Consider the following 13,700-nt stretch of genomic DNA (forward strand, 5'->3'; position numbering starts at 1 on the left):
TTTAAACTGCCTGCTTTGTGACGTCATTCTCCCAACAAACCTACCAGCACCTGGTAGAATCTTGGGGTTTCCTAGGAGTGGCCTGTAAATTTGTATCATCACAAGTGGCCAGTGACCAGTGACCAGTGGTCTTCATACTGGACACATGCACTCGTTGGCTTCAGCCACCCAGACATCCGCTAGTATCGTCTCTTCATCGTTTGTATCTGCGGTTGATGTTTCTTCTTCTCTGACCATGTCAGGTAAAGAAAGAAACTTTTTTTTTTTTTTTTTTGAGATGGAGTCTGGCTCTGTCGCCCAGGCTGGAGTGCACTGGCCGGATCTCGGCTCACTGCAAGCTCCACCTCCCGGGTTTACGCCATTCTCCTGCCTCAGCCTCCCGAGTAGCTGGGACTACAGGCGCCCGCCACCTCGCCTGGCTAGTTTTTTGTATTTTTTAGTAGAGACGGGGTTTCACCATGTTGGCCAGGATGGTCTCGATCTCCTGACCTCGTGATCCGCCCGTCTCGGCCTCCCAAAGTGCTGGGATTACAGACTTGAGCCACCGCGCCCGGCCAGAAAGAAACTTTTTAAAAAGCTTTTCATGAGATTTCCTTCCCCGTAAATTTCGATTTCTTTCCCCCTATAGTCCCAAACAGCTTAGAATAACAGGGAAACTCTTGAAGTAGAAATCTAGAGACTTAATTTCAGTTTTGGCTTTGACATTTACTAGCTGTGTGACTTTAGATAACTTATTCTCTCACGAAATCGGTTTCCTCATCTGTTACATTAGGATAATAAGTTGGTTATTCCCTCTCGCCCTTTTCTTTTCCAACACTGAGTCTTAATGGGTATACGTATAGAAAATGAAATCAGAGACTTTCTGAGTGTTCATTTCAACAGAAACAGAGAAAAACTCGAATTGGCATAGAAAAGTAGCAATATGTTCTGAGATGTTTCATTTGTAATAGTCTCCCTCCACTAATATTTCAACTTTCCTATTTTAAATTTAGTGATGTTTAGTGATGTTTTAAATATTATTCAGCCAGGCACGGTGGCTCACACCTGTAATCTCAGCACTTTGGGAGGCCATCTCCCTCACTAATATTTCAACTTTACTATTTTAAATTTAGTGATGTTTACTGATGTGTAGTGATGCCTTGAATATTCAGTTGGGCGTGGTAGCTCATGCCTGCAATCTCAATGCTTTGGGAGGCTGAGGTGGGAGGATCGCTTGGGCCTGGGAGTTCACAACCAGTCTGGGCAACATGGCAAGACCCCCATGTCTACAAAAACTTTTTAAAAATCAGCCAGGGTTGGGGGCATGCCAGCTACTCAGGAGGCTGAGGTGGGAGGATCAGAGGACTGCTTGAGCCCAGGAGATTGAGGCTGCAGTGAGCCATGTTCACACCACCGGACTTCAGCCTGGGTGACAAAGTGAGACCCTGTCACAAGCAAACAAACAAGCAAAAGTAATAACCACGTTTTGGAGATTCCTATCTAAACTAGGTGGAAAGGGAAAATGGAGAGTACTGGGTTATAAGGAGGCAGGTATTCTTGGGTAAGGAATTTGGGATTTTAATTAAAGCAGAAAGGGTCCCCTACTCTTTTCCCTTGGGATATACCCTGGAGAATGACAAAATGATTTTAAAAGAAAAAAATATATTTTAAAACTGAAAAAAAAAAAAAAAAGAAGCAGAAGGACAACAGAGTGAAATCTATTCAGAATAGGACAAAATGAAGTTGGTTTTAGCAAATGCTTTGATCAATGACCTAGGAAGGAAACAGGCTAGAATAGAGTGTCCCTAGGAAAAGCAGCTTATCAGAAGTCACATTCAGTTGTTTCTTTTCTCTTGCCTTCTTGAACATAGATAACACTTGACAGTTTTTAATATAAACATTGTAGAAATATGTTTTAAAGTCTGGGCAGGATGGCTCACACCTGTAATCCCAGCACTCTGGGAGGCCGAGGTGGGCTGATCACCTGAGGTCAGGAGTGTGAGACAAGCCTGACCAACATGGAGAAATCTTGTCTCTACTAAAATACAAAATTAGCTACGCATGGTGGCGCCTGCATGTAATCCCAGCTACTTGGGAGGCTGAGGCAGGAGAATCAATTGAACCTGGGAGGCGGTGAGCCGAGATCATGCCATTGCACTCCAGCATGGGCAACAAGAGCGAAACTCTCTCAAAAAAATATATATGTAAACATTATACACACACACACACACACACACACATATATATATATGTTTTAGAAATGATGCCTCCAGGCCGGGCTCGGTGGCTCACACCTGTAATCCCAGCACTTTGGGAGGCTGAGGCAGGTGGATCACCTGAGGTTGGGAGTTCGAGATCAGCCTGGCCAACATGGTGAAACCCCATCTCTACTAAAAATACAAAAATTAACTGCTTGTGGTGACAGGCGCCTGTAATCCCAGCTACTCGGGAGGCTTAGGCAGGAGAATCTCTGGAACCCGGGAGGCAGAGGTTGCAGTGAGCTGAGATCTTGCCACTGTACTCCAGTCTATACGACAGAGCAAGACTCCATCTCAAAAGAAAAGATATGATGCTTCCTACAAACAAGAAACCAATAAGTGGTTACCTAGAGAGCTGGAGGACATGTAATTTGCAGTGTGCTGTTTCTAATTTTTAGATTATATGGATGTTTCTCCTATTAATAATAAAAGTAAGTTTCTGAGAAAAGAATGTATCATTACTTGCATCAGAAAAGCAATACCTTTGTGTGAAAAGTAGATTTCTAGTAAAAGCTGCTTTTTTTATCTTAATACTTTTTTCCAAAAACAGAGTACATACTGATTTGCAATGAACTGCTTTTAGACCTAAGAATAAAAAGGCAAGCCACATATCAGCCACATATCTCTAATTCCATATCTATCTAAATCAAAGTTTCTGGAGTCCTTTGAACTTTCCTACATTCAAAACATTTTTTAATTGGATTCTAGCAGTTGTTTTTTTTTTTAAGCTATGGGGATGTCATTTTCCTGGATGTTGGAGATGATTATAATCTAGGTTTTGAGGATAAATATTACAGCTCTCATGATACTTTTTAAGGATTTTTTTGGCTACAATAATAATAAATTATGGCTACAATAATTTAAGTATTCTACTAAGATTAATATCTGTCATTTGCTGGGTAATAGTCATAGAAATATGAATGAGCATAAAAATGGAATTCCTTATTTTTTGCATTCTATTTTGTACCAGTTTTTATTGAAATATCCACACATATTATGGCTATTTTACATTCACATATACTGCGTTTTTCTGCTTGTTACACACTTTTTGCTGATACAGTCTCTCTATCTATATATGCTGGTTAGAAATTCATCCGTTCTATTATGGGCTATTTCTTGGTTAATAGTATTCACTTAGAAAAAGTAGATACTATTCAGTTTCCTAATGTTGCATGTATGGTAGCAGCTTTAGTTAGTAATTTACTACATTCTGATGCTAGCTACATACCCCAGTTTTCATTAATATCTATATATTGTTTTAATTCCATGATTTTATGTTTTTAATTATTTTGTCTGTTTTTTTCAGAACTCACTATATCTTCCTCATTATAAGTCATATGTAATCTATCACTTTTATTCATGTATGATCACTGTTATTATTTTATAACTACTTTATAGACAAGCAGCCTGAAGCTCAGAGTTTAACTAGCTTTTGTCTTTCAAAAAGCATTTCTTGGCCGGGCGTTGTGGCTCACGCCTGTAATCCTAGCACTTTGGAAGACCGAGGCAGGCAGATAATCTGATGCCAGTGGTTCCAGACCAGCCTGGCAAACATGGCAAAACCTCGTCTCTATTAAAAATGCAAAAAATTAGCCAGGCACAGTGGCATGCGCCTATAATCGCAGCTACTCAGGAGACTGAGGCATGAGAATTGCTTGAGCCCAGGAGGCGGAGGTTGCAGTGAGCTGAGATCAAGCCACTGCACTGCAGCCTGGGTGACAGAGTAAGACTCTGTCTCAATGAAAGAAAAAAAAAAAAGCATTTCTATCAGGTAGTTATTTTGACTTATGATAAAAAGCCAGGCTTGAAGAGGACAAAGAATGACCTTTTAGATTTATCAATGGCCTGGGTTAAATATAAAGTCTGGGACATGTCACATGACCTGCAGAAGCAAAATGTGACACTAAGGATTATAAAGGTAATAGCTGTACTCTATTCTAGTAGACCAAAAAAAATGCCATATTAAAAGTTCTGATTTCGTAGTTTCTGGTTGATGCTCAGAGAAAAGACTCCTGGCAAGGAAGTCAGGTTCTATAAACTGGTAATGATATTAACATAATGGTAAAACTTAAACAGGTCAATCTGACCTCTCTCAGACTCATAACATGAAATGTTAGAACATCTCTAAGGACCTCCTAGTTCTAAAATGCTCCAATTCTAGGAAATAGTTATGAGTCTATACTAACCCAGATTCAAGGGAAAGATAGGGAAGGGAGAAGGTTGCTTCTAGCCTAGGAAATCATGTACGAACCCAGACCACTTGGGTCTTCACATCTGTGTCCAAGTTGGACACAAAGGCAGGTCATGAGAAGAGGACCAAACTGCCTCAGCACTCATGGCCATCAGAAACTGTTTGGCTTTTGGTATCTCAGTGAGTATTGGTATTAGAGGCTTCCTGATTGCAACAACCTTAAGATAATGCTGTTCTTCAAATAAGGTGAGAATTTTTCAATCTCATTGGGTTTTTTCATCTCTCGCTTGTTTCCTACAGAAGATTTCCAAAATACGTCTTTACCTGGAACTGCAAATTCTCTGCAGCTCTCTCTTCCTGTGGTGAGCAATGTGACTTCCTTAACAGGAAGCATCTCCAACTTCTCCAGAGCCTCTGCTCCAGTCATCAGCTCAGCATGGCTACAGCCATCAGCCTCTGGCACCACCTTCCAGCCAATCATGGGCAGTGCCTACCTTTATCAACATTCTAGCACAACTATGTTGTCTGGGGTTACTGGCATGTTGTCTGGGGTTACTGGCCAGAGCCATAGCTCTACTTCAGCTGCCTCTTATCCAGGCAGTTTTGAGTGGGATAGTACAGCAAGCACAGCAAAGAAGTCATCCTCACTCAGGGACTTCACTGTGACTCTCATTGACCAGAACACAGCTGTCTCTTCCATGTCTATGACAGCCCAGTATGATAAAACTTCAGATACCAATACTGTGGTCCCTCTGTATCCATCACTATCTGCCAGCCTTGTTCAGGGGACACTAACTCAAATTCCAAATCAGCAGGGCCATAGCCTGTCACTTCCCTACCAGATAGGAAGTCAGATCTATTACTATAATCAAGGCACACTGGGACCTCAACTATCCTGCCTGCAATCCTATGGCTCTGTGTCATACACAGGATATAGGGCTTCTGCCCATCAACCAGAAATGGTGATGGTGCTAAAGGAGGTTCAGCCCACAAATGTCCTACCACCAGTCTCTACTTCTGGGATGTATTACTCTGTGTCTACTCAACCCATCACAGAAACCAGTGTTCAAGGTGAGTACAAACAGCAAGAAAGGAGAGGAATAATGTCAGCATTGAAAAGGAGGGTCAAATCTGTAGCTGTGTGGTGAGTCCACGGATAGGTAGAATTTAAGTCCTGAGACTTCAACCACTATTCTTGGGCAGTGCTCTCCATTTGCAGACTCTATATGAGAACACCTTATAGGTGGGAAAGTGGAACACTATAATGGCCATCTATGCTACATGTAAGAGAGTCCCAAGAGCATACTCAGGGATACATTGTTTAGTGCCCTGACCGATCACTTCCCCCGCACTACCACGCTGTAACGTCCTTCCTTAATCTATTACTTTGTCTCTTTGGAAGGTACTTCAGAACTCTTATTTTGGCAGTGACATTTTGATTTTCCTTAACTTACAATAGGATTTAAGACCTTGTGTTGAGAGATCCTCTCCAAAACAAACAGGCTCAGAATCTGTGCTTGCTTATATATTTCATGAGGAAGGGCTCCATTCTTTCCCCTAGTCCACGGTGTAAAGTGTTCTTATTCTCTCAGGAGAGTGGAGAGAATTGAAAGGACCCTAGGCCGGGCGCAGTGGCTCAAGCCTGTAATCCCAGCACTTTGGGAGGCCGAGACGGGTGGATCACGAGGTCAGGAGATCGAGACCATCCTGGCTAACACGGTGAAACCCCGTCTCTACTAAAAAATACAAAAAACTAGCCGGGCAAGGTGGCAGGCACCTGTAGTCCCAGCTACTCGGGAGGCTGAGGCAGGAGAATGGCGTGAACCCGGGAGGTGGAGCTTGCAGTGAGCTGAGATCCGGCCACTGAACTCCAGCCTGGGCGACAGAGCGAGACTCTGTCTCAAAAAAAAAAAAAGAATGTGAGGCTTTACAAAACATCTCCTATTTTAAAAATCACGTTCACTTTTTGACTTACAACAACTCTGTGAAATGCAAAGAAAACCAAGAAACAATCACATCGAATGATAACCAGTAAGAGAACAGTCACTGCCAATCTCCTAATACAGGGTCTTGTCCATGGTCCTTAAGAAGAGCTAGTCGAAATGCCTTGCCCATGTTGGAAAGGTATCTGATTGCCGCATTGGTGTGTGGGGGGAGCATCTCACTTACCAGGGACTGACTTCTTCCTTGATTCCTTTGTAGTGATGGAAACTTCCCTGGCGATGGATACTTCCGTGGGATTGCAATCTCCAAGCCAGACATTTTGTCTGCCACAAACTCAAGAATTCTCCAAGTCCTTCAGTAGCAGAAATACCCAGATACTTGAGAGTAACCCATCACCTGAGCTTGGGGACATTTCAGTGATAACTCCAGTCCAAAGTCCTACTAATCTCTTGACACTGTCTCCAGTTCCAAGCCAGGAAAAAAATGAGAATGAGAATTTGGATGAGATTAAAACCAACCTTTCAAAGCCTCTAGATGTCTACCAGATCCTAATAGGAAATCAAGATCCTCCATTACTTCCTTTAGAAATCCCTGATATTCACCCACTTCTGGCCTGCATTGATCCTCTTGGCCAAGAGGAGCAGCCTGGTTCTGAAAATGCCAATCAAACAAATAACAGCCTGAGTCTTGAGGACCAAGGGATATTTGAAAATGGGATTGAGTCTAGCAGTGATTTGGCAGACATCACTACATTGGTGGAGGATACTTACCTCCCCCCACTCTTCAGTTCCTTACAGGACCTTGACCTACCCAAAGGTCCCTCAGCAAAGAAAGCCAAAGATACCAGTGCCATCAAGGTAAATCAGGTGCAGGAAAAGTCATGTGTCATAAAGTGTCACTCTGATCAAGTCAGGGAGAATAAGCATAAAGCTTCTGAGCCTATCCAGGGTGCTCCGAAGGCCAAAATCCAGCCAAAGAACCCAGAGTGCCTATTAGAGGGAGAAGTGGTTGTCTGCAGTGCTACAGTCAGTGACACTGCCTCTGTGAACAAGGCCAAGCATTCTAGCAACAAACCTCACAAAGCTGCATCCAGCAGGATCAGCAAAACTAAGAGCCATGGGCAGGAAAAGACCAAAGGGAACAGAAAAAGCAGCTCCAAGAAATCTGAAGAGAGTAAGCAGTCAGGGAACAAAGTCAAGGTAGAAGAGAAGCAAACCATTCCCAACATGAAGCGGAAGAAACATCAACCTGAGCTTAGCCAAGAGATCTTTAAAAAGCCCCGAAGCTCCCTGGGCATGTACATGCTGGAGTCCGTGCAAGTTTTCCATGCACTCGGGAAAAAGATCGATAAGAAAACTGGATTCTCTTCTTCCAGGACCCTGGGAAGCTCAAGCAACACCCAAAACCACCAGCCATTCCCAGCTCTCAAACCATGGCTGGATACCCAATGTGAGGGTAAAGGCCCGGAGAAAATTCAAGTCAAGGCCCAGAAACTAGATGGTAGTGCTGAAAAAGAGTGTCCATCTCCATCCCACTCTGAGTTGCCACCACCCGGGAAGGTCAAGTTGATACCTTTGCCCTTTCTGGCCCTGGAAAAACCTCAAGCTCGACCTGTTTCTCGGCGGTCAAACCCTCCGGCCTCACGTAGGCCTGCTGTGGCTTACCCTGCTCAACCTGATTCTACTGACTCAGCTCAGTCGACTGCAGTCAATCCATCCCGACCAGCTCCTACCAACACATCTTTGCCAGGTCCTGCCACACCAGCTCAGCCAATTTTGACCAAAGCAACCCAACCTGGTTCAGCCAACCCTACCCAGCCTACTGTCCCTCAATCTGCAGTTTCTAGGCCATCACTCTGCAAAACATCATCTTGTTCTTCTCTGCAGCGGGAGCCTGTTTCCACTGCTGTGACCAATCTCCAGTCCCTGCCCAAGCCTCAAAATCAATTTCTAATCCAAGACTTCAGCTTCCAACCCCGTCCATGGAGGAAACCCACTGTTCCTGAGCCAGTAATGTCAACGCCTATCACAGAAGAGCAGAGGCCAGAGCGTGAGGCCATGAAGAGAAAGGCTCAACAAGAGCGTGAGAATGCTGCCAAATACACCTCTCTGGGGAAAGTGCAGTTTTTCATTGAAAGGGAAAGAGATATGGAAATTGCTGAGTACTACGGCTACACAATCTAAGAGCTGAGGTGGTTGGTTTTACTTTGGATACCGCTGGTTTTCCACATATATAGATAGAGACTAATTTATTTATTCTGGTATATTTTTAAAACATAATAAAGAAATATAATAGAATTAATAGATAAGTAATAAAGAGGCCTTTTCAGTTTTGAGATGCTGTTGACTCTGAGTTTTCTTTGGTGTGGGGGTGGGGATCAAAGGTTGCATTAGAAAGAAGGAACTATGGCCAGGTGCGGTGGCTCATTCCTATAATCCCAGCACTTTGGGAGGCTGAGGTGAGCGGGTCACCTGAGGTCGGGAGCCCAAGACCAGCCTGGCCAACATGGTGAAACTCCATCTCTACAAAAAATACAAAAATTAGCTGGGCTGTGGCATGAGAATCGCTTGAACCTGGGAGATGAAGGTTGCAGTGAGCCCAGATAGCACCACTTCACTCCAACCTGAGCAGCAGAGTGAGACTCCGTCTCAAATTTAAAAATAAACTTAAAAAAAATAAAAATAAATCACTATGTACCCCATGAATATATACAATTATTATTTGTCAATTTAAGAATAAAATTAAAAGAACAAAAAGATTTTAAAAAGCATCTTGCCGGGTGTGGTGGCTCATGCCTGCAATCCCAACACTTTGGGTGCAGCTGGGGGAGCTGTCAGCAGTCCATGGTGAGCAAAGCCCCAGCTGTGCATGAGACACTCCAGGGAGGGAGAAGGGGGCTCAGACACTAAGGGGCTGGCAGGGAAGAGAAGCCAGGAGGGAGATGAGCAGCAGCCAGGGAACTCAGAGAAGCACTTCAAATGGGCAAGGGAGAGGGGAGCGGGGATATGGGTAAGGGGTATGTGGAAGAACCCAGTGGGAATTCTGATTGGGAGCAGAAGAGGTGGTAAGAAGCGGTCAGATTGTGCTTGTGTTTTGAAGGTAGAGACATAAATCAGGATTTGTTTTTGCATTGCAACCTCCACCTCCTGGGTTCAAGCGATTCTACTGCCTCAGGCTCCCGAGTATCTGGGATTACAGGTATGCGCCACCATGCCTGGCTAATTTTTGTATTTTTAGTAGAGATGGGGTTTCGCCATTTTGGCCAGGCTGGCCTCAAACTCCTGACCTCAGGTGATCCACCTGCCTCGGCCTCCCAAAGTTCTGGAATTACAGGCATGAGCCACTGCTCCTGGCCTATTTTATGATTTTTTTAAAGACATTCTTTCTCCCAGGCTGGAGTGCAGTGGTGCAATCTTGGCTCACTGTAGCCTCCGCCTTCTGGGCTTAAGCGATCCACTTGCCTCAATCTCCTGAGTACCTGGGACCACAGGCGCACATGGGATTACAGACCTTTTCGTCCTAAAACATATCAAATTTATAGAAAAGTTGCACAAATGGTACAATGACCACCCACATATTCTTCACCTAGATTCACCATTTTTTAGCATTTTGTTATACAGTTGTCCCTTGAACAACACTGGTTTGTCAAGAATGCATAAAATACATGTAGATATTAGTCTATTTTATCATGTTCTACCATAAAATATACATAAATCTATTATATTTATTTTTTTGAGATGGAGTCTCACCCTGTCGCCCAGGCTGGAGTGCAATGGCACAATCTTGGTTCACTGCAACCTCTGCCTTCTGGGTTCAAACGATTCTCCTGCCTCAGCCTCCTGAGTAGCTGGGATTACAGGCGCCTGCCACCACACCCAGCTAATTTTTGTATTTTTAGTAGAGACACGGTTTCACCATGTTGGCCAGGCTGGTCTTTAACTCCTGACCTCGTGATCCACCCACTTCAGCTTCCCAAAGTGCTGGGATTACAGGCATGAGCCGCCGCACCCAGCCCACAAATTATAAAAAATTAAAATTCATAAAAACCAAGTACCTGCTTTAAATGCCTGTCACGCTAATCATCTCCACAAGAGCAGTTACTATCTCCAGTAAACTACATACTATAGTAAAAAGTGATCTCTTGTGGTTTTCACATGTCTTTCATTGTGTTTAGTGCAATGCTGTAAATCTTGAATAACACCATGGGACCCACACGGAGTGCCTCTAGTAATCGTGGAAGTGCTCCCAAGAAGCAGAGAAAAGTCATGACATTACAAGAACAAGTTGAATTGCTTGATATGTACCACGGACTGAGGTCTGCAGCTGTGGTTGCCCACCATTTCAGACAGACGATTCATTTTATAAAGACAACTGAAACTTACAGTATCAGTAAGTACAGTACAGTACCATAAATGTATTTTCATTATGATTTTCTTAATATTTTCTTTTCTCTGGCTTACTTTATTGTAAGAATACAGTATATAAAACATATAACATACAAAATATATTATCAGTAAGACATTTCTGGTCAACAGTAGCCTATTAGTAGTTAAGTTTTTGGGGCGTCAAAATTTATATGTGGGTTAGTCAGAATGCTTGACTTTGTTCAAAAGTCACATTGTATTTGCTTCTCTCTCTGAATACACATGCACACATATATTTACATTTACATATGTCTACATTTACATGTATATAAATGTATATATGTTACATATATATGAACCATTTGGGAATTTGTTGCAGACATCAAGACACTTCCCCTGTAAATACTTTTGTCTGTATGTCCTAAGAACAGTCATTCTCCTTCATAACTACGATAAAATTATTGCACCCAGGAAACTGATATATTATCTAATACTGAGTTCATATTCAAATTTATCCAAGTTCTGCAATAATGTCTCTTATAATTGTGTTTTCTTCCTAAACCAAGACCCAAACCAAGATCCAGTCCAGAATCACACCATGCATTAAGTTGCAGTTTCTTGAATCTTCTTTGATCTGCAGCCTGCTGCCCTACCACTTTGTTCTTTCATGATATTGCCATCTTTTGGCCAGGCGCAGTGGCTCACGCCTGTAATCCCAGCACTTTGGGAGGCTGAGGTGGGTGGATCACTTGAGGTCAGGAGTTTGAGACCACCCTGGCCAACATAGGGAAACCCTGGCTCTACTAAAAATCCGAAAATTAGCCGGGTATGGTGGCACGTGTCTGTAATCCCAGCTACTCAGGAGACTGAGGCAGGAGAATCGCTTGAACCGGGGAGGCGGAGGTTGCAGTGAGCCAAGATTGCACCACTGCACTTCAGCCTGGGAGAGAGAGTGAGACCCTGTCTCAAAAAATAAATAAATAAAATACAAAAGATATAGCCATCTTTTAAGAACTCAAGTCATTTGCTTCGCAGAATGTTCCTCAATTTTGATTTGTCTGATTGTTTCTTCATTAATCAGGTTAAGCCTATTAGATATACTACCCAAGGGCCGGGCGTGGTGGCTCAAGCCTGTAATCCCAGCACTTTGGGAGGCCGAGACGGGCGGATCACGAGGTCAGGAGATCGAGACCATCCTGGCTAACCCAGTGAAACCCCGTCTCTACTAAAAAATACAAAAAACTAGCCAGGCGAGGTGGCGGGCGCCTGTAGTGCCAGCTACTCGGGAGGCTGAGGCAGGAGAATGGTGTAAACCCGGGAGGCGGAGCTTGCAGTGAGCTGAGATCTGGCCACTGCACTCCAGCCTGGGTGACAGAGCGAGACTCAGTCTCAAAAAAAAAAAAAAAGAAAGAAATACTACCCAGATGATGTGTGTTCTTCCCATTCCTCACACGAGGAGGCACACAGTCTCAGTTTGTCCTATTAATGGAAATGCTAAGTTTGACTTTTGGCTATGGCAATGTCCAGCAAATGTCTCCATTGCCTGAAAAATTTCCCCTTTATAATTAATAAGTAATCTAGGAGGTACTACTTTAAGACTGTGTGAATAACCTGTTCCCAGTCTTTCACCTAAGAGTTTTAGCTGGTGATTCTTGGCTGAATCAATTTTTTTTAAATTAGTTTTAATTATTTTTAATTTTTGTTTTTTTGAGATGGAGTCTTGCTCTATCGCCCAGGCTGGAGTGCAGTGGCACGATCTCTGCTCACTGCAAGCTCTGCCGCCCAGGTTCACACCATTGTCCTGCCTCAGCCTCCTGAGTAGGTGGGACTACAGGCGCCTGCCACCATGCTCGGCTAATTTTTTTGTATATTTATTAGAGACAGGGTTTCACCGTGTTAGCCAGGATGGTCTCGATCTCCTGACCTTGTGATCCGCCTGCCTCGGCCTCCCAAAGTGCTGGGATTACAGGCGTGAGCCACCGCGTCCGGCTGGCTGAATCAATTATTACCACGATTGTTGCAAAATGGTGAATTTCCAATGCTATAATTCCTGTATTTATTGGTTGTCATTCTACTGTTTTGAAAAAGCACCCTTACTTATCTCTCCTTTTATATTAGTGTAGCAGTCGTGGTAATATGAACCCATGGATTATTTTTAATTGAATGTTTTAAAATAAATATTTGTCAAATTGTACAAAATTCAACCAATGGCAGCCCCTTCAAACTTATTCCTGTGGCTTTCTGACATTCCTTGGGTGCTTCTTTGTTTTCTGTTACAGGCCTGAGGTGTCAGCAGGAAAGACACACTAGTGGCCCCTGAAGCCCTGTTACCTTGGGCCTCTAGGACCTTCGATAGGCCGCCTCCCTTCTCTTAAGAGCCCACAGCTTGGACCTCCAGGTTCTTCCCTGGGCGCTCCCGGGAGGACACTGCTTTGGACTCCTCCTGGGGGAACTCTATTCCGGGCGCCCGGGACCGGCTCCCGGCTCCCCAACTCCTGCAACCCCGGAGCGCTCCATTCCCCGCGCCAGGCTGCAGGCTCCGCCTCCGGTCGCTCGGTCCGTGGGCCTGGCCGACGGCCTCCGTGGCGGCAGGGGGCGACTTCTCAGCGCGGCTCTCTGCTGGGGTCCCAGCCCGGCTGGAGCTTCCGGAGAGATGGCAAGCGACGTCCGGACCTCTCTGTCTTGCCCTCCTTGGCTGGTGCCGTGGCTACGCCCAGGCCGCTCCACACCCCTATCCTGGGGAAACGTGTGCCTGCGCCGCTGGAGTCGCGAATGGCGGGTTACTCACATGTTCAAATACCCAAGGCCAGCGGCCCTGCAGGCCTCGGCGCGCCTTCCTCCGGCCATCTTGGTGAGGAGGGACCGGAAAGAGTAGACGCTGAGGAGCCTATGCAGCGGGGCGGCAGCCGCCAGGAGCTCAGGAGGCAAGTGGGTGGCTGGATAGGGACCCGCGTCCCTACCTGG

The 13,700-nt window shown here is 44.5% G+C and overlaps 1 protein-coding gene across 1 annotated transcript; it reads left to right on the forward strand.

The window, feature by feature from the left end:
* Positions 1 to 145: 145 nt before the first annotated feature.
* On the forward strand, positions 146 to 8,700 carry C15H2orf78 (chromosome 15 C2orf78 homolog). The gene is made up of 3 exons (XM_031934221.1): positions 146 to 242; positions 4,816 to 5,499; positions 6,631 to 8,700. The coding sequence occupies exons 1-3, from the start codon at positions 146 to 148 to the stop codon at positions 8,553 to 8,555; spliced, it is 2,706 nt and encodes a 901-aa protein (XP_031790081.1). The 3' UTR covers positions 8,556 to 8,700.
* Positions 8,701 to 13,700: the final 5,000 nt, after the last annotated feature.

This window comes from Piliocolobus tephrosceles, chromosome 15, assembly GCF_002776525.5.
Source record: "Piliocolobus tephrosceles isolate RC106 chromosome 15, ASM277652v3, whole genome shotgun sequence".
Taxonomy (NCBI): domain Eukaryota; kingdom Metazoa; phylum Chordata; class Mammalia; order Primates; family Cercopithecidae; genus Piliocolobus; species Piliocolobus tephrosceles.